The sequence below is a fragment of the Alosa alosa genome, chromosome 12 (genome assembly GCF_017589495.1).
Source record: "Alosa alosa isolate M-15738 ecotype Scorff River chromosome 12, AALO_Geno_1.1, whole genome shotgun sequence".
Taxonomy (NCBI): domain Eukaryota; kingdom Metazoa; phylum Chordata; class Actinopteri; order Clupeiformes; family Clupeidae; genus Alosa; species Alosa alosa.
This window is the reverse complement of record NC_063200.1, coordinates 24,296,513-24,322,332: the sequence shown is the minus strand read 5'-3', so window position 1 is coordinate 24,322,332 and position 25,820 is coordinate 24,296,513. Positions and strand designations below refer to the sequence as shown.

General features: G+C 45.6%; 1 protein-coding gene across 3 annotated transcripts in view; it reads left to right on the top strand.

Moving 5' to 3' along the window:
* The window catches only part of LOC125304405 (talin-1-like), a 70,262-nt gene that overhangs the window by 42,964 nt on the left and 1,478 nt on the right, over nucleotides 1-25,820 (top strand). For 2 of the 3 annotated variants that reach the window (XM_048258646.1, XM_048258644.1), the window contains 28 exons: nucleotides 326-493; nucleotides 1,287-1,581; nucleotides 2,631-2,797; nucleotides 3,345-3,473; nucleotides 4,825-4,938; nucleotides 5,424-5,537; nucleotides 6,361-6,495; nucleotides 7,081-7,209; nucleotides 8,559-8,661; nucleotides 10,349-10,557; nucleotides 11,232-11,351; nucleotides 12,197-12,394; nucleotides 12,692-12,831; nucleotides 14,557-14,650; nucleotides 15,299-15,388; nucleotides 15,777-15,899; nucleotides 17,543-17,686; nucleotides 18,180-18,341; nucleotides 19,319-19,459; nucleotides 19,831-20,012; nucleotides 20,295-20,427; nucleotides 20,706-20,807; nucleotides 21,193-21,363; nucleotides 21,707-21,955; nucleotides 22,256-22,375; nucleotides 22,915-23,061; nucleotides 24,016-24,182; nucleotides 25,115-25,784. In XM_048258646.1, the coding sequence (XP_048114603.1) occupies nucleotides 326-493; nucleotides 1,287-1,581; nucleotides 2,631-2,797; nucleotides 3,345-3,473; nucleotides 4,825-4,938; nucleotides 5,424-5,537; nucleotides 6,361-6,495; nucleotides 7,081-7,209; nucleotides 8,559-8,661; nucleotides 10,349-10,557; nucleotides 11,232-11,351; nucleotides 12,197-12,394; nucleotides 12,692-12,831; nucleotides 14,557-14,650; nucleotides 15,299-15,388; nucleotides 15,777-15,899; nucleotides 17,543-17,686; nucleotides 18,180-18,341; nucleotides 19,319-19,459; nucleotides 19,831-20,012; nucleotides 20,295-20,427; nucleotides 20,706-20,807; nucleotides 21,193-21,363; nucleotides 21,707-21,955; nucleotides 22,256-22,375; nucleotides 22,915-23,061; nucleotides 24,016-24,182; nucleotides 25,115-25,415 (4,347 nt within the window). In that variant the 3' untranslated portion in view covers nucleotides 25,416-25,784. Of the gene's footprint in view, nucleotides 1-325; nucleotides 494-1,286; nucleotides 1,582-2,630; nucleotides 2,798-3,344; nucleotides 3,474-4,824; nucleotides 4,939-5,423; nucleotides 5,538-6,360; nucleotides 6,496-7,080; nucleotides 7,210-8,558; nucleotides 8,662-10,348; nucleotides 10,558-11,231; nucleotides 11,352-12,196; nucleotides 12,395-12,691; nucleotides 12,832-14,556; nucleotides 14,651-15,298; nucleotides 15,389-15,776; nucleotides 15,900-17,542; nucleotides 17,687-18,179; nucleotides 18,342-19,318; nucleotides 19,460-19,830; nucleotides 20,013-20,294; nucleotides 20,428-20,705; nucleotides 20,808-21,192; nucleotides 21,364-21,706; nucleotides 21,956-22,255; nucleotides 22,376-22,914; nucleotides 23,062-24,015; nucleotides 24,183-25,114; nucleotides 25,785-25,820 lie in introns of those variants that run through there. The other variant, XM_048258645.1, reaches the window with a different exon arrangement.

Sequence of the window (25,820 nt, the reverse complement as noted above, 5' to 3'; positions counted from 1 at the left end):
GTCATTATAAATGACTCTTGTTCAAAGCCCAGTGAAGCTGACTACTTCAGCGTCCATTAGGAAAATTGCGAATAATGCTGATGGAGTCTATGCTCTTGAATCATGATTATTTAAAAGAAACGAATCATATATAGATTCACATCATAATTAATAATTATAATGCACAAATCCACAAACATCAGAAATGTATGATTACACAGGACTAATCTTTCCTTTCACCTTCATCTAATCCTCCCCTTAAAGTCCTGCTGCATTAGAAGACGTATGTAGATGATGTGTTGGTGTGAACTGTTGTTCTTTGCTGGTGCGGCATTTCCCCCTGCAGGATATGCTGATGCAGCTGGCCAAGGCTGTGGCTAACGCGGCCGCCGCCCTGGTGCTGAAGGCCAAGAACGTGGCGCAAAAGACCGAGGACTCCGCCCAGCAGAACCGAGTCATCGCCGCTGCCACCCAGTGCGCCCTGTCCACCTCACAGCTGGTGGCCTGCACCCGGGTAAGAGCCGACACACAGACGACATGCTGTTAATTTCTGTGGCTTTGGTGGCCATTAAAATGTCTGCCAGTGTCCATTGATCACTCAGCTTGCCAACATAGGATGATGACTCTGCAGAAAGCTCTAGATTTGTCTCATAAATACATGATTGAGGGTGGTGGTCAGCACCATAAAGACTACTATTTGTCATGGCTATCATGGGTCCACATTTTTTTAGGATCACGGTCAGAACTGTAACTCGGTAAGTGCTAACAGGTGGAACAAAATCCAAAAAAAAATGGGCTGAAGCCTCTAGATCTATGTAAGTGTACCCAGCCAGAGGTCTGTTCAGTGTCCAGTCAGCTGTAGATAATGTGAACAGACAAACTTGCGCAGGCCGGCCAGATGCTCATCCATATCCCATCCCTCTCCCTCCCTCCCTCCCTCCCTCCCTCTCTCCCTCCCTCTCTCTCTCTGAATCCCCCCTCCACCCTATAACCCCCACCCTTGTTGCTCTTCCATCCTTCACCTCATCCCCCTCTGGTGCCCTTACCTAAACCTTCCACTCCCTCCCTGCTCCCCCCTTTATCCAACACCCATCTCCTATATCTCCTATCCTTCTCTCCCTCCTCCTACATATCCATCTCCTCCACCATGTATTTATTATGTTAATGTGTTTTGGATGTAGATGTGAGGCTCAGTATAGTGTAGTGTGTGGAAACAAATCTCCTTGAAGATGGACAATGATCTATCTGTCTGTCTTCTCCAACTCTATACCTCGGGTCCTCCTCTTCCTCCTCCCCTCCTCCATCAGGTGGTTGCCCCCACCATCAGCTCGCCGGTGTGCCAGGAGCAGCTGATCGAGGCGGGCAAGTTGGTGGCCAAGTCGGTGGAGGGCTGCGTGGAGGCCTCCCAGGGAGCCACGCATGACGAGCAGCTGCTCAGGCAGGTGGGCGCCGCGGCCACCGGTGTCACGCAGGCGCTCAACGAGCTGCTGCAGCATATCAAGCAGTACGCCAGCGGCGGGCAGCCCATCGGACGCCACGGCGAGGCCACCGACCGCATCCTGGACGTCACCGAGAACATCTTCAGCTCCATGGGAGATGCAGGTACCACAAGGCGCTACCGCAGGGTGTGTTTTTGTATTCAACATGTGCCACTAGACCTGTCACAGTAGCTGCATTTTGGTGGGTGAGATATTGTCCTAGAAACAATTGCGACAAACAATGTTATTGTCACTTTAAGCCATTTTACAATGTACTCCATGTCATGGAAAACAAACAACAACAAAAAATTACCTTCTAGAGATGAATAAAAATGCTGTTCTCTCACAGAGATACTTTCATGTCATAAGCTTCAGTACTATAGCATGCAGCTCTAACAGAGTGGGTCAGACACAACAAGTTAAGTCTAGTTCATTCTCTAAAATATATTGTCAGCAGGAAATGTCATAGGAAAAGTCACAGCAGTTCCGCTTTGTTTGTAACTTCTGGTTATACAGCCGCCCCAGATTGTGTGAATGATTCTTCAGACTCACAATGACTCCGCTAAGTTCGTCAATATAGAAACTTTAGTTTATTTCATAAAGGCTGAAATATATAAAAATGGCAAAACTTTAGGTCTCAGATGAACATTCACACCATGTGTGTGTGCGTGTGCGCGTGCGTGTGCACTTGTGTGAAAAATGGCCCTGTTTGGATGTGATGAGTCTGAATAGGGTGAACCACATCGTTGATTCCCTCTGCCAAATTCTTCAGCGCTGTGTGAGTGTGATGCATCTGACAGATGAGGCTCAAGCCGGAGGATTTCAAAAATCTTAATTATGTAACCTGTTTTGAAATGACTCTCAAGTGCTACCCCCCCCCCCTCTCTCTCCTTGAACTCTGTTTCCAATAAAAATGCATTCTGAAGATCCCAGTTTATGAAGTGTGCCGTGTCACAAAATGTCTATATGGAGTTTCTGAACAAGAGCACAAGGATTTGAAATGGCCCCCCAGCTGATGAGTCTAGACAGATCCAAAAATCGACAACCCCATGCAGCCTTGACCCATATGACTCCTTTACAAACTCTTCATCTCTCTCTCTCTCTCTCTCTCTCTCTCTCTCTCTCCTTACAGCACAGTAACTCATGGCTTCCCTTTTTCTTGTCTCCCAACAGGAGAGATGGTGCGTCAGGCCCGCATCCTGGCCCAGGCGACCTCCGACCTGGTCAACGCCATCAAAGCGGACGCGGAGGGCGAGACCGACCTGGAGAACTCCCGCAAGCTGCTGTCGGCCGCCAAGCTCTTGGCCGATGCCACCGCCAAGATGGTGGAGGCTGCCAAGGTACTGTGGGACAGACGTGAACTATTGGCGGGGGTGGGGGTGTCTGGCTGCTGATGGCTCCCCCTCCTGTCTCCCCCACCTGTCTCCCCCACCCCCCTACCTTCGGCAGCTCAATTTATTGCTGCAGCCTATGGAGGTTGGGGGTGCATTAAAGGATGTTGGGGGGGTTGTCAAAGACACTGTATTGAGGGTTGGAACCAGCATTGGGGTTATGTGGGGGGTTGTTTTTTTAAGTGGTTCTGCTTTAAAGGCTGCCAAGACGAAAATAAAGAGAACGGCAGGGGGGAAGCGTTTGAATAGTTGAAAAAGCTTTCTGTCAAGATTTTTTAAGACAGGCTGTGCTAGCCAGCACTTTTAGGTCCACTGACGCACTTGGGTGATTTGAACAGTACATCATTGCAAACCCTTTTAAAGTACTCCTCATTGCTTTACCTGTTCTTGATTGCATTGAGGTTGAGTCTTTCTCAAAGTAATGGATATTTAATATCGGTCAACTGATGAACATTTTGGTGTGTGTGTGTGTGTGTGTGTGTGTGTGTGTGGACAGGGAGCTGCAGCTAACCCTGACAGTGAGGAGCAGCAGCAGAAGCTGCGTGAGGCTGCGGAGGGTCTTCGCATGGCCACCAACGCTGCCGCCCAGAACGCCATCAAGAAGAGACTCATCAACAAGCTGGAGGTATACAGGCCTTTCTTTTTCATGCACTCTCTCTCTATCTCTATCTCTATCTCATTCTATCTCTATATATATATATATATATATATATATATATATATATCTCTATCTCTATCTCATTCACGCAAACACTGAAGCACAAACAAATGCACGGTGATGTATGCAGACCCTCCCAGTCTTATATACATATCATTTCCTGTATGCTGCAAACCTCTTGTTGGGTGTTTTCAGCTATTAAATTAAAAGTTGTCTTCATATGGTCTCTGACTCCTGTGAAGGTTGTAATTAACCTAAATATCCACAGGGGTCTCTCCGATACCCTGGATGTTTAGCTCTTCCATACATGGGCATTGTTGGAGCCTGTCAGCATGGAGTAAATGTCATTGGTTATCATGAGTGTGTGTTCCATCAGATGTCATGAAGGCAGATTTAGGGCCTTTAAGCGATACAAAAAAGACCTGGAGAGCGGAGGAGGTTGAACCCATGCAACTGTTCTTGTGAGTGCTGTGGATAGCCTTAGGGGGAAGTTACAAAATGCTGAACAACTGGCCACAACATGTTGCCTGTGTGTACAGGGATGGGGGTGGGTGTGTGTGTGTTTGGGGGGGTGGGGGGGGTTGCTGATCAGCAAAAAATGGCTGCTTTTTCTCTGAACTGGCGACGTTCGGATGAGAGGCGTGTCTCGACTTTTTTAGCGGTGCTTGCGTGGGAGGAAGCTGCGTTTCAGAGGCCGAGGTAGATGGTCTGTGAATACAGTCCCTTCTCCTTTACTCGAGATAAGATGAGATCTAGCATTTCTATTGTGGACAACTCTCGAGGTATTTCATTGTAAAGGTTGATTTGAAATAGCCCTGAATTGCAGAGCATTTAGGGCTTTGTAGTGGAGCAGTCTGCACACACTGTACACACACCCTCTTAAATACGCCTTCACACACACACACACACACACACACAAACACACTCTCTCTCTCTTGAGACAAAGTGGAATGAGGAAGCAATCACCTTTAAACGGTTGTGACCATTGAAATCTTGATATGCATCGCGGAAAACACTGTTTACTCTGTTGTAATTGCAGGAAAATGTGGGGCAAGTAAAGTGTTCTATTTTTTACCTCTAACGACCACGATGGTATTCAATGAAGAAATTAACATGGAATTCCAGAATTCCAACTGTCTTGAAACTGCATTGAAATTGCAATTTAAATTTTAGATCTTATAGTAAACTTGGTTGGTGTGGACAAATACTTGAGCACATTGGCACTATAAAGATGCACATGTGTGAAAGAAAGCGTTGTGAGTTGTATTTTGAGTGAGTTTGCGAGTTTGATTGTAATCTGCCGCTCTTGTTTTTGCAGAACGCAACAAAGCAGGCAGCCGCCGCCGCTACTCAAACAATTGCCGCCGCCCAACATGCTGCCTCGTCCAATAAGAACCCTGCGGCCCAGCAGCAGCTTGTGCAGAGCTGCAAGGTGAGTGTTGTGGCAGCCGCGACTTCCTGCCCTCTTGAGGTGAACATGAGGACACATATCATGCTGCCTCCCCCTCACTGCCTAGCTGTGGGAAAATGGATGGTCACACAATAACACTTTTAAACAAATGTGGTTGTTAGCTTGCTAAAGTAAGCTAAAATGGTTCTGCCAAGAAGCCACAAAAATATTTGTAAGAACATGTTGTTACCAGAACATAGTGTTGGCAGATACTCATTTTAGGTTAGAAGTGTACAGACATAGTGTTGGTAAAATAAACTATAGGTCAGAAAAAGATGCTAATGCACTAGATTTGAGGGCATTGTTTTATTGTTTTGAATCCAAAGGTGCACAACAATGGCATTCACAGGTCTCCATCCCTCTACTGAAAGTCACTTCAAATAAATACCTCTGAAAGGTAAACAAACCCAAGGCTGGGTCTGTGTAATTCATCTAAATGTCAACTCTCCTCTCCTCTCCCATCACAGGGGGTAGCTGAGCAGATCCCCATGCTGGTCCAGGGAGTGAGGGGCAGCCAGTCCCAACCCGACAGCCCCAGCGCTCAGCTCGCCCTCATCGCAGCCAGCCAGAACTTCCTCCAGGTAACACTGCCCACCTACAGCACTGTCACTGATCAGTCACCATCACCGACCGTGATCATAGCTGTGTTTGTTGGTTTGTTAGGGTGCTAGGTCAATCGGACAATTCTTAGGCAGTTGTTACTTGTGTAGTTTCTTTAATTGCTAACAACACACATTTTCTTTGTTTAAGTTCAGCACTCTCTTCAAAGTTAGAATATGGACAGAAATAGAATATATTACAGATAGGAAAGAACATACAATCAATTGGCAGTGCTACAAACTCTTTTTATTAGTGAAACAACAGTGTCGTTTCAAAGGCATCCAGCGGCATTTGGAAGTGACTAACTGCTTAGAATAACATTGAATCTCGGTGTGCGTGTTATGTAGGGAGGCCCTGTTCTTGACATGGTCTGTTCAGCATGCCTACCATTTCAAGCACCAAGCCAACATCTGCAAGTGGAGTTTAGCATGAGAGAAATGTTAAGTGCTACTCCGCGACATAAAACTCCATATGGAGAAGAAAGAACATGCTCTGAATTGGCAGTATGACAAACTCCAGTGTATGAGGAAAAGAAAACCCTGTTAGATATCAACCTGCCAGTGCAGCGGGTTAAGTCATTCTCTTGTACACGGTGAAAAAAACATTAAGTAGCTAATTGCCTTCAGATGAAGAAGCAAATGTATGGTACGTGATCCTTCTAGTCCTGTGGTTGTCGATATATACATTTAGTGCCTACATGCATTTCTGGGTGGATATAGGCATTAATGCATGCATGAATGTTTGAATCCTGAGACGTTAACAAGGGGCATCTGAAATAACTACCCCTGCTGCTGTTGCCTCCAGCCTGGTGCCAAGATGGTGACCGCTGCCAAGGCCACCGTGCCCACCATTGGCGACCAGGCCTCTGCCATGCAGCTCAGCCAGTGTGCCAAGAACCTGGCCAGTGCCCTCGCCGAGCTTCGTACCGCCGCTCAGAAGGTAATGTAATGGGCAGAGAGAGTGACCTAGAGGAAGGGGGAGGGGAGGGGAGGGGGTGATGGATTATGTCCAGGGGGCATGGAGTAGTAATTAAGAAAAGCTAGTGGTTTATTAATCAATGGTGGGTAATAATCTTAATTTGTTGTAGCAATCTCCTTAATTCAAGGCATTAATCATGAACTTGACTTGACTGGAAAGTATAAAAAGGGGAAAAAATATACACATGGAGGCTCAAGGTTTCCAGCTGTCTCCATTCCAGACCTTAAATGGAGTTAAATAGAGTTCTTAGATTCCAAGAGATGTTTGAACACTCAAGTCAGCTTTTCTGACACTAAAAAAGATGCAGTGTTTTTGAAATGTTATAAATGTCAAAATATTGCTAAATGATGAGCAGTGTTCCTCGTGAGTGACCCATGAGTGTGACTGTTTCTTGGAACTGTTTGAGTCTCATGGTCCCATGTTGTCCTAACTTGTTTGTGTCTCTACCCCCCACACACACACACAAACACACCCTTGCTCTCTGTCTGTCCATCCTTCCTCCTCTCTCTTCCTGTTGGGTTGCGTGCGGTGGCCATGGGGGCGCAGGCTCAGGAAGCGTGCGGGCCACTGGAGATTGATAACGCGCTGGCCGTTGTGCGCAGCCTGGAGAAGGACATGCAGGAGGCCAAGGCCTCAGCGGCCGAGGGCAAACTCAGGCCTCTGCCCGGGGAGACGGTGAGTGGTGGCCACTAAATGCACATACACTCACACACACACACACACACACACACTCACACACACACACACACACACACACACACACACACACACACACACACACACACACATACATCACACACACACACACACACACACACACACACACACACACACACACACTCACACACACACACACACACACACACACTCACACACACACACACAGACACAGACACAGACACAGACACAGACACAGACACAGACACAGACACAGACACAGACACAGACACAGACACAGACACATCATTCATATATATATATATATATATATATATATATATATATATATATATATGTATAGATCATTCATATATATATATTTTAACGAATCGCACACACACATGGACGCATGCACATGCAGACACACAAAGTTCTAAATACAAAGGTAAATTCTGAATACAAAATGTACATCCAGTCCTTCCTCTTTTCACACGGAAGACACAGACACTTCTGATGCAAGACACCAGTTTTCTGAAGTATAGGGTTCACACACCCAGTCTTGAATATTTTACTTAATTATATAGCTATTTTAATTCACTTCAACTCAATTACAAACATTTAAGAGATAACTTCAGATAATTACGCAAAATCCTGTTGAAGTAAATCAGTAAATTGTTTATCTATGTGACCTTTGTCATAGTTAGGTAGTTCCAAATAGGCCTTGTCAGCTTTATGGTTCTGCTTTCAAACCTCCCCTCCACACACACACAGTTCCTTGTGTTGGTGCGTGTACACACACATACAAACATGGCCATGTTCCCATCCAGCCCCCACTCAGGAAAACGCACTACTTCCTGTCACATGACCCTGTGCAGCCGTTTGTGGCTTCCCCCCTTACCCACAGCGAGCAGCGAGAGTGCTTACGTCCTCAGTTTTAAATAACGCCATGTGAAATGGCTCAGGCCTAACACTTCTAACCTGTATTTTCTCTTAATATTCACAGCACAAAAACATTATAGTGAACATTTCAACTTCTGTTCTACAGTAGGAGTGTTAATGCTTTATATTTATTTATTGCTGCATTTGTACAACAGTGCAAACAGTCAACTTTCATGTCTGTGCCTTACGACTAAAGTCTCCAAACAGTTCACTTGATGGTGCATGATGGTAGTGAATAAGTAGTTATGAGTTGTGCTGTAGGCTTCTGCTGATGTGGGAGGTCCCCAGAGTACTGTCAATCATAATTTATACAATGTGTCTACTACAAGCCATTACTGTGCAGTAATGAGTGAGCAGATATATAAACAGTAAGTATGCAGAGCTGAGAGTAAACATTTTGTTGTTGTTGTTGTTGTTGTCCTAAGCTGGAGAAGTGCTCACAGGACCTGGGCAACAGCACCAAGGCTGTGAGCTCGGCCATTGCCCAGCTGCTCAGCGAGGCCACCCAGGGCAACGAGAACTACGCCGGTAAGGGACAGGACTGGACATGGGTCTGAGGGGGGGAATGAGTGAGCAAATAAACGAATGAGTTGATGAAGAGAGAGTGAAGGGAAGGGAAGGGTGGGGAGCATACCTGTCAACATTTAGCTTTCCAAAAACGGGAGATTTTTTTTCAGGGGGTCAGTGTTTATACCGGATCTGTGTTTGCATATTTAATACGTTTCATACACGTGTTTCAACACTGCATTTCAGTCGTTGCTTTTAACTTACCATTACCTTACGCATGCCAGTTATGTATCCACCAGCTGCCTGTCTGCAGCCTACTTCCAAAGCTGCTTGCTGTCAGATTTGGTTCCGAGGGCACAAGTTCAGTGTATCAACAACACTCAATAACAGTTTATGTGATGGGTTAATCAATTAAATTCCCAACAATTTCATAACAGGTAGTTTTGGAGTAGGCCATTCATCTAGCCCGCTTGCTTACGATGAGACTCAGGCTGCGCAGTCGGCACCCGCTTCCTTATTTGGGTTTTAGGTTGCCAGGTTTTAGCCTATGACAAAACGGTAGAAATTGAAACTAAGTGATCGTGTATGTGTAGGGTGTATTTCATACACAATCTGGCAACCTGAATGGATGATGATGATTTTAAAATGAAGTTTGATGGCCATGCAAATTACAGGAATTTTCCGTGAGAAATAACAAACCGGGAGGGTGCTGGGAGATGACCTTGAAATACGGGAGAAACCCGGGAAAAACGGTTACGTTAACAGGTATGGCGGGGAGGCTCTGGAGGAGATTACATAGGGGGAGCAGGAGCGATGGGGGGATTCATGAGGAGAGAGAGAGAGAGAGAACATGGGAGGATGGGTGAGAGTTGAGCAGGTGTGAAAGAGAAAGTGAATGTTGGAATGCTTTAGAAAAGATGTGGTCAAACTGTACAAGTGTAAGACAGAAGTGACTAAGATGGTGTAGTATATGCAGGACATGGACTTTAAGTGAAACTGTGTAGGTGTAAGTGTGAGAGAAATCCAGTGAGAAGCTTTTCACAGCAGTGAGTGCGTTAAAGGCATAAATCAAAAGGACGAGCAAGAGAGAGAGAGAGAGAGAGAGAGTGATTGATGAGTGTGGGGATGTTGCAGGAGGACAGCACAGGCCTCCATATGCATGTACAGTGTTCCTGAAATACACCCAGAACATATATCATGGTGGGACAGAAACCTAAACAGTTTTAAGTAAGTCCAGTATGTGTGTACTGCTGACCTACAGTTATGTATGCGCTGAGGGGACATACTGACCCAGAAAAGTTTACTGCTCGCTGTCCGTTAGCTTGACCTTGAGGCTGATAAGGTGAGCGTCCATGTGCGTCTGTGAACAGCTGGGCAGAATTAAGATGTCAATTGTTGCAGATGTAGCTGTCTAGTTTTGGATTGTTTTGTATAGAAGTAGATGTGCTGTTGCAGTGTCCTACAGCGCCCCCTGTCTGTCATTCATGTTATAGCATGCCTTGTGTATATATCTCTTTTTATGTCACCCGTGTTCTCTCTCTCTCTTTCTTTCTATCTCTCTCTCTCTCACTCATTCACACACACACACATACATATATATACAAACACATACACATATGTGTATATATAATCATTGTGTCTGTCTTTCTTTCTAATGCTCCATCTCTTTCTTTCTTTCTCTCATTCACACACACACACATACACACAGGCCAAGCTGCCAGAGATGTTGCCCAGGCTCTACGCGCCCTGGCTTCGGCCGCTCGTGGTGTGGCAGCCAACACGGATGACCCACAGGCCCGCAACGCCATGCTGGACTGTGCCAGCGACACCATGGACAAGTCTGCCAACCTCATCGAGGAGACCAAGAGAGCCATCGCCAAACCTGGAGACCCGGACAGCCAGCAGAGACTGGCCCAGGTTGGTTGTTAACTAATATCAACCCTACTGGCCGCCAATTCCTGAAAGTATCCTTGAGTGACCACTGTGACCGCTTAGGCTATAATTTTGAGCACTCACTTTTAAGCATTTAATGATGGTTGTTGTTCAGCAGTATTCCTGCTTAGTGAGTTACTGCTTCATATGCTAACCCAGAATGGTAAGTTAGCCTATAAAAATCATAGACTCTCATTGCTTAAAGCAGGCAGGTGAAATACAGTACTGCAAACTGTAGCAAGAGATTGGTCCTTGGGTAGTGCCTTACTCTAGCACACACTGACCCTGGAAAGTGAGTCATTTTTCATTCTGTTTGTTACTACTGTTCATCCACTCAGAAATACAGCACAGAACCAGACATAGGAAAGATGTCAAGGCACAGCTGGGTCTGCAGTAATGTTTTCTATGGTACACTATACTGGCCTTGACTGAGTTGGAGTGATGAATGCACAGTGTTATGGGTAAATTGGCATTAGAGAGGAGATGTTAGTTTGGTGAAATACTTGAGAAGGTTGCAAGAAGCTGAGATAATCCATGATGGGTCATTTAATGCAGTGAGAAAAGGAGGAACTTGCACGGTGCTTTTTTATGTGTCACTTTAGTGCGTGTGCTTGCATGTGGAATACTGTCTGAGCTTAATTTTTTTGTGTGTGTGTCAGGTGGCGAAGGCCGTGTCCCAGGCACTCAACAGGAGCGTGAACTGCCTGCCTGGACAGAGAGATGTGGACAACGCCATCAGGACTGTCGGAGAGGCCAGCAAGAAACTCCTGGCTGATTCAGTGAGTGCACTGGTGATGTAGGAAGTCCTCCCCTGACCTGCAGTGATTCTGCACAGTTTTTTAATTTTCTATTTAACTCCATTTACACTCTATTTAACTATATTATTTAAACAGAACAGAACATTTAATTTTTTACTACTGTTATATAGTATAAGTATATATATACTCTTTTAATCCCGTGAGGGAAATTTGGTCTCTGCATTTATCCCAATCCGTGAATTAGTGAAACACACTCAGTACACAGTGAACACACAGTGAGGTGAAGCACACACTAATCCCGGCGCGAAGTGAGCTGCCTGCAACAACAGCTGGCTCGAGGGGAGCAGTGAGTGGTTAGGTGCCTTGCTCAAGGGCACTTCAGCCATGCCTACTGGTCGGGGTTCGAACCGGCAACCCTCCGGTTACAAGTCCGAAGCGCTAACCAGTAGGCAACGGCTGCTAACAGACTGTTAAGAGAGTTATAAGCTTCACAGCTCACAAGCTTTTTCAAAGTTATTAACTTTGAGTGACAATAACAGACTTGTATGTAAACAGAGCATTCAGCCTCTTGTCCCACTCTCACAGTTTCATTGTTCAAGAAAAAACATGCCCTAAAACATGATGCTACATGTCCAACCCGAGTAATGCTCCTTTATTCTCACACTTTCTCCTCCTCCTCCTCCTCCTCCTCCTCTTCCCCTCACTCACTCACTCACTCTCTCTCCTCCTCCTCCTCCTCTCCTCCTCCTCCTCCTCTTCCCCTCACTCACTCACTCACTCACTCACTCACTCACCCCCCTCTCTCCTCCTCCTCTTCCCCTCACTCACTCACTCACTCCCCCCCTCTCTCCTCCACCTTCCCACAGTTCCCACCGAGCAACAAGAGCTTCCAGGAGGCGCAGTCCAACCTGAACCAGGCTGCCGCTGGGCTCAACCAGTCGGCCAACGAGCTGGTGCAGGCCTCGCGCGGCACCACCCAGGACCTGGCCAAGGCCTCGGGCAAGTTCGGCAATAACTTCAACGATTTCCTGGAGGCCGGAGTGGACATGGCTGGACAGTCCCAGGTACTGCTGCAATGTGGACCCACTTCTTACTGAACCCTCATTGGCTTTAGACCTACTGAGAAACTTGGTTTGAATGATCACATATTACATTTGATTGTATATTTGACTGTCTTTAAATTAAGTTCAAAGTTTAGTTCAAATGTCAAAATGTAAAAGCATCAATTAGTGCTGCACATAGGCCTCTGCTTTGAATTAATTACGAAACTGCAGAATTTTGTCAGTTCTTGAATTAGTCATTGAATGAGTCATCTTGTTGAATTATTTGAGCTAAAGGTCACCTCTGCTCTTCTTCTGCAGTCTAAGGAGGATCAGACACAGGTGGTCACCAACCTGAAGACCATCTCCATGTCCTCCAGCAAGCTGCTGTTGTCTGCCAAAGCGCTCGCCACTGACCCCAACTCCCCCAACCTTAAGAACCAGCTGGCCGCTGCCGCTCGGTAAAGACCCCCCTCTTCAATCAGGCCAGAGATTCCTCTGACTGTCTCTCGTCTCCTCTTCTCTCCTCTTGTCTTTCATTTCTCCTGTCAGGCTGTCAGTGAGTCTCATCACCATAGCAACTCCACTCACTGACTCCACAGATGCACAGATTTGATTGGCTGAGTAGCAGCAAGTGAGATGATGGTTCTTGTAGCTACTGAAGTTATACGGAACATTTCTGTTTTTATCATCACAAAAATTTAATGAAAATGAATCTTGGTAATTTAGGTTACTTTTAGGTTTGGTTTGGAGTCCGAATGGGATGGCATCGGGGGTCCAGACCAAGACTAGTCTGCTAATTAGTGCCATAGGAAAACCACTACATTTTTACTACATTTTTTTACTAATGTACTGAACAAGCGGGTGTACTCGGTAGTTTAATCCTCTGGTTCAAAAGCTGTGTGCAATCTGCAAACACAGGTTGAAAAACTGGGCAAGGAAGTGGGAATTTCCATCTGTTTTATCCATAGCTGTCTGTTGTAAGCAGACCACAGAAAACGAAAACAATTTGATATCTTTCACTAAGGTAGCGTATAATAATGACATGATGTTTTAAGACACGGTGACTTTGCAGTCTTCTCATTGAGACTGTGAATATGTGTAGTGCTTTTGCATCTTGTAGTCTTCTTGAATTGTCTTGATACGCCTATTGGAGAGAGAGAGAGAGAGAGTGAGAGAGAGGAGGTGTTACACAAGCAACACTGTGAAGATAAACAGCAGTTTCCAGTTTTCAAAACACACCCACACCCTAAGCGTGCAGACCTACCCACACACTCGCTCTTCACACATACATGGTCAAGACAAAGTTGCAAAGCAACAGTGAGGGGGTGTTTCTGATCTAATGTGTTTACAGATCCCACCCCATCACCCCCCACACACACACACACACACACACACACACACACTGGCCCATATTATTCCAGCCTTTATGATCATAGATTATGTAAGTCTATTCGTCTTTCTTCTTCACACATTGGTATGGGATTGGGTAGGGTTGCATAATGACGACCTGATTGGGTGGTGGAGAAGGGGGCTTTTTTTTTTTATTTGCCAGCGTCTCCGGTGGCCGTTCCGGCAGCCGTGGGAGGAAGCACCGGTGTTGGTGTGTTCGTGCCGGGGATCTCGCTGTATCCCACTTCACTACAGCTGACGGAACACTATGACAACTGATGGGACCTTCTCTCTCTCTCTCTCTCTCTCTCTCTCTCTCTCTCTCTCTCTCTCTCTCTCTCTCTCTCTCTCTCAAAGTCTGGCCACCACAAACAAAGCAGCTGGGGCTTTGGAGTAGCTCAAGAGAGTCAGGAGGACCGATAGAAACTGGCAGAGAGGGAAAGAGAGAGGCAATGATTCCTGCTTATGGCATTTATGATTCCTGCAGGCAGAGAAGAGAGTGAGAGAGAGGAGAGAGAGAGAGAGACCAGCATGGGAGATGAGCAGGCTCTCGTGTGGGGGCGAGCCCGCCCACGATGAACACCATCTCTCTATCTAGCTGTCTCGTTCTCTTTCTCTCTCTCTGTTCTCTCCATCCCCCTGCCTCCTGCTCTCCCTCTCATTTTCTTTCGCCCTCGTTCCCTCTGTATTATCAACTCCGCTCTCTATGACTAACACCCGTTCCCCTCTATCTCTCTCTCTCTCTCCCTCCCTCCTTCTCTTCTCTTCCTCTCTGACTCTGTTCACACACACAGAGCCGTCACAGACAGCATCAACCAGCTCATCACCATGTGCACCCAGCAGGCCCCGGGCCAGAAGGAGTGTGACAACGCGCTGAGGGAACTCGAGGTACCGCTCATCTCTCTCTTTTCTCTTCTTCTTTGGGTTTTTCTTTTTTTTCTTTTCCCTCCCCAACACCCCCCACCCCTCCGTCCCTTAATCTTTTTTCCACGAACAGTTTGAAGTCAGAATGAGTCAGATTTTTTATTGTTATTATTTTTTACTTCAGAAGTGCAGAAGTATCCTGCATGTGGCATAGTCTGTTTCCTAGAGTCTTCAGTATTTATATGGAAAGCAAATGTTGTTTATGCACTCTCTCTTTTTTCTAAGTAGATTATATTTTACTTTGTATGGCACATGCTGTGTGATGGGTAGCAGAAGGGGACACAAGGCTGGAAGCTAAAGCAAAGTCTACAAAACATATGCCCTGATGTTGTCATTGTCTTGTTGGCATATTGCATCCAAAATATGAGCTGATGTTTGGGAAAGCAGTATGATATTTTATGCATATTTTCTTTGTAGTCAAATTGTTTAGTCATTGATTTAATTACAATATACATATGCATGCTTGAGTAATTTCTCCCTTACATACTGCCATCTCTCTCTCTCTCTCTCTCTCTCTCTCTCTCTCTCTCTCTCTCTCTCTCTCTCTAACTGTGTGTGTGTGTGTGTGTGTGTGTGTGTGTGTGTGTGTGTGTGTGTGTTGCCCCATCTCAGACGGTGAGGGGTATGTTGGAGAACCCAACTGAAGCTGTTAACGACATGGGCTACTTTGACTGCATTGATAGTGTCATGGAGAACTCCAAGGTAGGAGTCTCATCTTCCCCCCTGAAAACTACTTATATAGCAAGATGCTAGGCCTATTACATTTAATGGGGATGTGTAATGCTGTGTTATGCTTACTATGCTAATGCTGTATTATGTGGATTACGCCATTTCAGTGCCTTCAGCACCGTAGCAGCATATGTGATGTAGCAGACTTAATGTAATGTTTTCTTCATAATTGTCATAATATGTGCGAGTATTGGAATGAACTGCCTATTTACGTTGACTTTCTACAGTCAAAAATATAGCATTTTCCTAAAGACACAGACTGCATTCATTAATTTCATTTAATTAAAAGTGGGCATTATTACTAATACAACACTGTTAGATGACTTACATTTATAGTGTTTTCTTGACTGTTCCATCATAGGTTCTGGGTGAAGCCATGGCTGGAATCTCCCACAACGCCAAGAACAGCAACCTGCCCGAGTTTGGAGACTCCGTCAGCTCGGGCTCTAAGGCCCTGTGTGGACTGACCGAGGCTGCCGCCCAGGTACGCCCCACCGAGCTTCCCCTTCCTCTCCACAAACCACACTGCACTGCGCCGCACTGTCCATCTGCCTCCTCCATCCTCTGTTTCTCTCTGCGTTACGCAATCTCCTGTCACTGTGTAAAGAATCAGACAGCACCTTAGTATCGCAACCGGTAACAGTCATCCTGTTTTGAGGTGCGAAGCTAACGGGGACAGAAGATCACAAGTGTTTTGTCAGCTGGTGTTCCCACACTGTGGAGAACCCCAGCATGCATCACTAGAGTGTTTTCGTTACGTGTAATGGGATATGTGTGGGAAAACATTCAGTTCATGACGAGCAGACAGGAGTCGGCGTGATTTCCACTCCACTTGTGCTACATAATTAGCCTGCTTCTCTAACCATGCATGCTCTGGACACACTACTGAAAACAACATCTGGACTTACTAGTGCATCACAAATGAACACAAATGGGATTTGTCTGATGGGGCTTGTTACATACATACATTCACTCACACACACACACACATGCTCTCTTGCTGCCTCACTCACTGTTTCACTCACTCACGCATTCACTCATTCACTCACCCACCCACTCACTCACTGTTTCACTCACTCACTGTTTCACTCACTCACTCACCCACCCAGTTTCATTCTCTTTATTATTTCTCTCAAGCTTCTCTCAGTGTGTCTTTCTCTTTTCCTCTATGCCTATTATTTACCCATCATTCATTAGTTCACTCATCCTCTACTGACTGCGGTCTCTCCTTCGCTCCCTCCATCCTCCTTCTGTCTCTCAAGCTGTCCGCTCTGCCTCCTCTCCTCACCTCTGCTGTTCTCTCGTTCTCGTCCCCTCACTGTTTTCCAACTTGCCCGTCACGAGTGAGGAATGAGTCATCTTTAAATGCTCCGCGTTCTGGCTTCTCTAAAAGCTTTCGCGCCGATCTTTTTGTGTGCTCCCCACTTTTACAGCATTTAGAACGTCTCATTATACAGCAACACACCGTTATGATTCAGAAGTCTCAGTCAGCAGTGTTTGTTCACATGCACATGCAGGCGTGTGTGTGTGTGTGTGTTCGTGTCTTCGTGTCTGTGGGGCTAGGAGTGGTGGGGGTGCTTATTAGTGATTGTGAAGTCCAGTTGGTGTTGCCATGGCAGATAGCCAGAAAAAACTTGGTGGGTGAGCGACTCTGATAAGAAGTTGGAGGATGTGGAAAAGCAAAAAGAACAACGTCCTTATGTCTCTTGCAGCCTGGAATGCTTTACAACTGTTGAAACCTAACAAACACACATTTGCAGCTCTGAAACCTGCCATCACCATCACATGGTTATTATTTTACCACACACCACACCACTTCTATTTCTAATCACCAGGGTTTCTAGTGTATAGTTCCTATGTATAGTCTTCTCCCTGCAACAGGTCTTCAACCATACTAATTTTCCTCTCGTCACCTTCCTCATCTTCCTCTTCCTCCCCTGACCTCCTTGAGCCCTCTGGCTTTCACTGCTCTGTCTGCGTAACCGCTGACGGTTGTTTGTGTTGAGTGAGTGAGTGACTGTGTGTTTGTGCCGACTCGGTGAACTGTTTGCTTCTTTGTGCCCTACCCGACTGGACTAACCGATGGCTGTGTTTGTTTGTGTTTGTTTGTGTTTGTTTGTGCTTCAGGGCGCCTACCTGGTGGGCGTCTCTGACCCCAACAGCCACGCTGGACAGAAGGGCCTGGTGGACCCAGCCCAGTTTGCCCGGGCCAGGCAGTCTATCCAGATGGCCTGCCAGAACCTGGTGGACCCCGCCTGCACGCAGTCCCAGGTAGGGGCAACTGAACCGAAACTCTGTTAGGGCTCAAAGCACTTTCTCCCACGCCTTTAAACTCTGTATTTAAAAGTATTTGAGGTGGATTCATTTATTCTGCAAGTTGCTCTGGAGATTTTCTATTTACATTTATTTAGCAGATGCCTAAAGTGAGTCATCTGAAGTGACTCACAATACAGTGTAGAAAATACAGTATACTTATTAGAGGATTGTAATTAAAGCATACTCTACTAGATACGGTCTTACTTTGCTACACTTCCTGTGCATCAACCCTTCTTAGGTTTTTGGCTTAGTTACCTGCCTGGTTGGGGGAGAGATAGTGATTGTTAGACTCCACAGCTGATTTAAGTGTTCAACATCAGTGGTTCACTTTCACTGACAAGGTGGCATGTTGATGGAGTGTCATTGTCCCAAAACTAGGTCTTGTCCTCTATTGCCATAATGTCTATGGTCATTTCTGTTGTGTTTAATTGTTCTCTGGAATCCCAAGGTCCTCTCCGCCGCCACCATTGTTGCCAAACACACGTCTGCGCTCTGCAACGCCTGCCGCCTCGCCTCCTCCAAAACATCCAACCCTGTTGCTAAGCGACAGTTCGTCCAGTCAGCCAAGGAGGTTGCGAACAGCACCGCCAACCTCGTCAAGTCCATCAAAGTGAGTGGAGAGCGGGGGAGGGTTGGGCAGGGGGGCTGGTGTCATTATTGTCAGGCCTGTGGTGGGATGTGAACGCAAGTCGAGAGAGAACTTGCAAAGAGACTGATAATGATAATGAGATGCTCTTGTTGATCTGATAATGAGGGGTTAGGATGACAAAACAAAACAGGACATTTCACAGGGAGAGTGTGTGTGTGTGTGTGTGTGTGTGTGTGTGTGTGTGTGTGTGTGTGTGTGTGTGTGTGTGTGTGTGTGTGTGTGTGTGTGGGGGGGTCATATGAAAGAGAGAGAGTAAACACCGTAAATAGATCTGTATATACAGTAAAGTTTGTCTGTAGATGTTTATACATTGGTTCTTATGGGAATGTGCAGTATGAATGTGCTCCATTTGATTAGGAGAGTGCACTTATGTTTGTTTGTGTGGCCGTAAGATAACATGTAAACAGTTTTGTGTGGGTGTGTTTATTGTCCATGAGCGAATGTATGTGAATATATCGTGGGCATGTATTTGCTGGAGCGTGATTCAAGGAGGAGTGTGTTTGTATGTGTGTGTATGTGTGGTGTATGTTGGTGAGTTGAACAAGTTGAGCTGGAATGTGTGAGTCAAGTGAGATTGGGTGTGTGGATGGGAACATTATGTAACATAAAAGTCTGAAGGTCATCTTGGAAAAGTCAGTACACAGATGGAAATACAAAGTAATCCTGGTGAGCTAAAAGGTTCAGTTAGCACATTTTAAGAATACTTGAAATTGTGAAACAAATGTGCAGTTGATAACACTTATTAGAACAGTCTGATGAAGTACTGTGTGGTTCTAGGTTCTAGATGAACAGTGTACAGCTCAAAACCATCCTCTGTAGCTCTGGTAGTGTTTCAAAGGGTGCAGGCTCTGCACTGTAATGACCACACACTACAGAAATTGCATTCAGAGAGAGCTTTGTGTGTGGGCGAACACTGACTCTGATAACCCCCTCACCAGGCCCTGGACGGAGCCTTTAATGAGGAGAACCGTGCAAAGTGCAAAGACGCCACTGTCCCGCTGATTGAGGCCGTGGACAACCTGACTGCCTTCGCCTCCAACCCGGAGTTTGCCAGCATGCCTGCCCAGATCAGCCCAGAGGTAACGTTTACAGCAGCGTGGCCATCTGTCTGTGCAAAACACAGCGCAGCTCTTAAAACCACCCAGCTCATCTTGATCAGTTCTAGACTCCTGGGGTGAGTGTATTAGATAAAGTCGTTATGTTACTGGAATAAAACACCCATTTGAGTGTTTGAGTAAGTTCCCATTTTGCCTTAATGTTAGCAAAATAAAAAACATAATAAACAAATGCTTTATACTGTTTATAGTTGTTTATAATAGTTCATTATCTTATAATTATTGGCTCTACTTTTATAGACAACAACATGGCACATTAGATGCATTCTGTTTAATTGAAACAGCAGTCATGCTCTGTGCTTGTGCCTTATCTGCCTGTGGGTGTTTCTGTTTAGGGTATGGCTGCCATGGAGCCCATTGTTGCCGCGGCAAAGGCCATGCTTGAGAGTTCTACTGGCCTGATCCAGACGGCCCGCTCCCTGGCCGTCAACCCCAAGGACCCACCCAAGTGGTCAGTGCTTGCAGGCCACTCTAGAACTGTCTCCGACTCCATCAAGAAGCTCATCACCAACATGAGGTACAGTGAGTGCAGAACAGTTAGTTCTTTAAAATAGGGCAAAATGACCAATTACCGTTATATAGCAATGCCTAAAACATCACTATAACACTACTAACCTCTGGACTAGACCAGTACTCTAACAATATCACTATTTAGGGTTACACACTACTGCAGCTGCTTAACCTTAACTACTGTGATTAAACATGTAGCAGTGATAGATTCTTACACTGTAGGCTTTTGGCCTGGTGGTTGTTATAACATGTTTTCTGTGTGTGTGTGTGTGTGTTTGTGTGCGTGCAGAGATAAGGCTCCTGGCCAGAGAGAGTGTGACGAGGCCATCGAGGTGCTCAACAACTGCATCCGTGACGTGGACCAGGCCTCTCTGGCTGCTATCAGCCAGCAGCTCACCCCACGGGAGGGCATCTCCCACGAGGTACGGCTGGACATTGGTCTCACTCACAGATGTCCTCTAAAGACATGTGGACACATGCACAGACACCCATTTAAAATTATAAACTCAATTCATCCTAGATTCATATACTCACAATTAACCTCTGCGACCCGTATAAACAAGTGTTTGCATACAGACTCGCATATTACATGTAGGCCAATTTAGGTAGTCATTACCAAGTTGGTCACTCTGGTCAGCCTGATAAAGAGAATTTAGCACAAGTGACTGACTGTGTGTGTGTGTGTGTGTGTCGGCTCTAGGCTCTTCATGGGCAGATGGCCGCCTCGGTGCAGGAGATCAGCAACCTGATCGAGCCAGTGGCCATCGCCGCCCGCTCGGACGCCTCTCAGCTCGGACACAAGGTGAGACGCTCCTCCCTCTCCTCCAGCTCCTTCTCTATTGGCCCCAGTCATCTCCATAATCTGGGCTATGCTTACCGTGACTGCCTTCAGTCCATCACTCTCTCTTTTTCTTCTTTTATGCTCTAGTTTTCAAGTCTTCATTCATTTACTACTTACTGTATGTTGACCTCCTGTAATTTTCTGGGTCATGGCAGTATGCCCAGTTTACTTTTATACTTCTTTGTCTTCTTACAGTTTAATGCAATGAAGCAAGCTCAGTGCTTTTAAGACGTGCAGTTAGTCTAATGAAACTGTTATTTTGGGTTGGTTGGAGTCGTTTTGTGTTTGTCTACCGGTGAGACCTTCCTCTCTGACTCGTTTTGTCTTGTTTGTGTCCTGTCCTCAGGTGTCTCAGATGGTCAGCTACTTTGAGCCTCTCATCATGGCTTCCATTGGCACCGCCTCCAAGATCCTCAACAGCCAGCAGCAGATGAACGTGCTGGACCAGACCAAGACCCTGACTGAGTCAGCCCTCCAGATGCTCTACACGGCCAAAGAGGCCGGAGGCAACCCCAAGGTGACCGCACCTGAAAAACAAACAAACAAAAATCAAGCAATTCGTAACTGAGATTATAACGAGCACTTTTAAATGTGATTTGCATACAAAGAAATGGGTTTGACGCAGTGAAATTGTCATTTATATACTAACAGATATAGTTATTGCAATGTACTTTGGAAAATGTTGCGGTTTTGCATCATTATTTATTTCACACCATGTAGGACTGTTTGTGTGTCTATGTGTGCCCACATACTGTATGTCTACATTCATATATCAGTGTTAGTGTAGTTTTGTTTATGTTTACATCTTTGTGTTTTCCTGTCTATACTTAACTGTTTACACTATTTCTTCGCTCTCCCAGGCGGCTCACACTCAGGAGGCCCTGGAGGAGTCCGTGCAGATGATGAAGGAGGCCGTGGACGACCTGGCCGCTACCCTGAACGAGGCCGCCAGCGCCGCCGGAGCCGTGGGAGGCATGGTGGACTCCATCACCGGGGCCATCAACACCATGGAGGACGGCCGGAGTGTGGAGCCCGAGGGCACCTTCGTGGACTACCAGACCACCATGGTCAAGACGGCCAAGGCCATCGCAGTCACTGTGCAGGAGATGGTAAGGGAGTACCAACTAGTCAAAGACCGATTTCAATTCAAGTGATATTGTGCTACTACACATGAGAGCCTCTACTGGGAAAGGGAACACGGTATAACTGCTAAAAACAGCTTGAAATAAATTCACAGTACATCAGAAGATAAAATCAGCAGTACATCAAAAGGAATAAAAAAACTCCATGCCACCTCTTCTCCTTAGAAATCTACACAGGCAACCATGTATATAAATGAATGATATTTTGATGAAATATGTATGACTTCTCCCTAATGACTAATGTAACACCTCTCTCTTTTATTTCAGGTCACCAAATCAAACACCAACCCTGATGAGCTTGGTGGCCTGGCCAATCAGCTGACCACTGAGTTTGGACAGTTGGCCTCTGAAGCCAAGGGTGCCGCCGTCACTGCAGAGAATGATGAGGTAAAATGACATACAAATAATTTCCTTACCATCAACACAATATTTAAATTAGGTTAGAAGTGTCTGCTAAATCTAATGTAATATATTCTTGCTCCATTTTATGGTACCCATCTTTCTGTCAGCACATAGATTTAGCCTTGCTCAGATTGACTTAGTTAACCTTAAGCCTACACACTGGTAAATAACCTCTGTATGTAGTTAACAGGCATTCTCAGCAGCTACACTCTTGAGGTCAAAAGCAGCAAGGCACAACAGTGCTATTTTAAATCTGAAGATGAGATTATTTTGTGACTTGGGTGCATATGACGTACTCCAACAGGTACCCTCTGTCTAAAACCAAAACAAGACTGAAGGTGAAAAAGTAAAATAGCTTGCCACCAAAAAAAGCTATCAGGAAGCTTGTCTACAGACACACCATTTAAAAAATAGCCTTGACTGAAATCAAAAACGCCCTCTGTGTATATTGCATGTTGCATATGAGTATGATGTTGAGGATGGGTCAGTGAGTGCTGATGTTTTGTTCCCATGGCCCTCTGCAGATTGGCTCCCACATTAAGAAGCAGGTTGGGGAGCTGGGCTACAGCTGCACAGGGCTGGTCACTAAGGCCGGAGCGCTCCAGTGCAGCCCCAACGACAGCTTCACCAAGAAGGAGCTCATCGACAGCGCCCGCAAGGTCTCCGAGAAGGTGAGCACAGTCTCCGGGACCTCACAGGGGGACAGGGTCAAAGTGATGACCGTTTGCGGGATGTGGTCATTTTGTGTGTGTGTGTGTGTCATAGGTAAGATGTAACCTTAACTATGTTTGATTAGATACATCTGAAATTACACAAAACATTCTGTGAAATAATCTACTAGTTAAACAAATCACTAAATGTATTGATTACTATTAGTTTTAATGAACGTGCTCTGCAAGGGCGCGGGAAGGGGGGTGCTGAGGGTGCTGCAGCACCCCCTGCTGGCAGGAGATGGATTTTTAAAAAATATTATATAAAAAATATTATATATTTTTTTAAATAATTACTAATTCGCTTGTCTGACATTATTTATATTTTTGTATGTGAAATGATGAGTCAAATAGCAAAAAAGGGTTATGGATAGGTTCGAATATAGGCTACTAAAAATTAACAGTTATAGAGATCAAGGTGAACGTGAGTCAGTTAGGCTACTGTAAGAACCGTGGCGTGGTTTCATCTATGTGATAGCGATCAAGTGTGTAGACCTACGGTTGATATAGGCCTACATATTCTATGCGATTTACACGTTCAAAAAAACCATGGATAAGCTGAAAGAAACTGTGTTTTACAGTTTTGCAAAAATAATAAATACATAGCTAGTGAAATCATTTCACTATTCTATCATTTCACTAAGATAGAAATTATTAGGACACATACTTGCTGTGGAGACGACACACTTTAGGCTATTCAGAAATTATTTGCGAATCGTCGGACATCCATTATTTTTGTTATTCAGCACCCCTGGTCAAAAATAGGTTCCCGCGCGCCTGGTGCTCTGTTAAACTAGCTCCAAACCTCTCAAAAAATCAAAAGAATTGAGAATATTTTGAGCAAGAGAACCAATATTATTGGATCACTGAACTTTTAGCTCACATTGAAACACTCCCCTCTCTCGCTATCCCCAGGTGTCCCACGTGCTGGCCGCCCTCCAGGCGGGTAACCGTGGCACCCAGGCCTGCATCACAGCCGCCAGCGCTGTGTCTGGCATCATCGCTGACTTGGACACCACCATCATGTTTGCCACAGCTGGCACGCTCAACCGCGAGAACGCCGAGACCTTCGCTGATCACAGGTACGCCACCGTTATCATGTCACAGTCTAGGGACTAAGAGTTGGCAATTTGCCATCATTGTATTTGGTCTTTGCATTTGGTTGGTATGTTGCAATTGCAATCACAGTTCAAATGAATCCGTTTCTAGACTGTAGGGCAGTGTTTCTCAAACCTTTTCAGACCAAGGACCACTTAATCAATAAAAAAAAACCTCACGGACCACTTAGCTGAAAAAAAAGAGTAGACCTACTTAAATAGTTATTTACACAATAGGCTTACTCACTGAGCCACGTTGCTTATTTTCTTTGCACCTTGCTTATTGTGTCAGAGAATTCATATGATTTAAACTGGCATAACTTACATAGGCAGCGTTGCAGAACTGTTTGGATTTACATACAAGTTAGTTCAATATGGCAAACAACTCATCTATATTATATTTTACCACGTCTGCTCGCGGACCACTTGGGATAGCTTGCGGACCACCAGTGGTCCCCGGACCACACTTTGCTGTACACCTAGAGTAGGGTAGAATTTGCGGTTAGCGGTTACAGCCCAGCGGACTCATGCGGTTAAACCCAGGATCGGGCGGATGGCGTGAAGAAATATAATATTTTAATTAAATTCGGGCGGGTGGCAGTTGAACCAATCAAACGCATCACCCATATACATTAAAACAACCAGTGGATGGCGGGCGGGTGCGGTTTTGAAAATTGGTCAAAAAACGTTGGTGCGGATGGATGATAAGTTTTGCTATGCGGTTACGGTTGAAATAATAGCCCATCCGCGCATCTCTACTGTAGGGGGGGCAGTTCAGTTGGACTTCTCAGTCATCTTTGGCTGCGTGGTTAAAAAAGACAGGGAAAAGGCCATAAACGGAAAATGAGATGTATTTCCAAACGTTGATGAAAACGGAGTTCCTCCTCACACTCCCCCCTCCCTCGCTCCTCCTCCAGGGAGCACATCCTGAAGACGGCCAAAGCTCTGGTGGAGGACACCAAGTTGCTGGTGTCCGGGGCGGGTGCCAGCCAGGAGAAGCTGGCCCAGGCCGCCCAGTCCTCCGTCGGCACCATCACCAAGCTGGCCGACGTGGTCAAGCTGGGCGCCGCCAGCCTTGGCGCAGAAGACCCAGAGACACAGGTAGGACACCGCCACCATCACAGTGTTAGTCTCAGCCTGCATTCAGAACATCCAATCATTTACTACATAGTGCACTATACAGTTAGTTACTATAGAGCGGTACACATAATACATTAGTATACTATGTTGTGCAAGCCTGTACTAGGGGTACTTAGAGATTTGAGCTTTCATAGAACTTCATCAGCTTGATGTAATGCCTTCATAAAATGCCTCAGAATTTTAAACAATATATTGTCTTTGTTTAAGTTGTGTATTATTATTGTGTATTTTTTTTAAATCCTTCTTATACTGTAAGCCATATTCTGTTAGCCATTCAAATATTTGCCACTTCTCAAACATGTGGCATTCATGAAATGAAATGACATTGGGTTGAGATTTGCTTTTTTCATTACAGTTGTGCAGCAGGTCTGCATGATGAGTCTGTCTTTATCTGTTCCATGTTTAATGTTGTGCTTTCTTTTCTTGTTGTTCTCTCTCTCCTCCTTTGGCTTTTTCCTCCTCCCTTCTTCTTTCCTCCTCTCT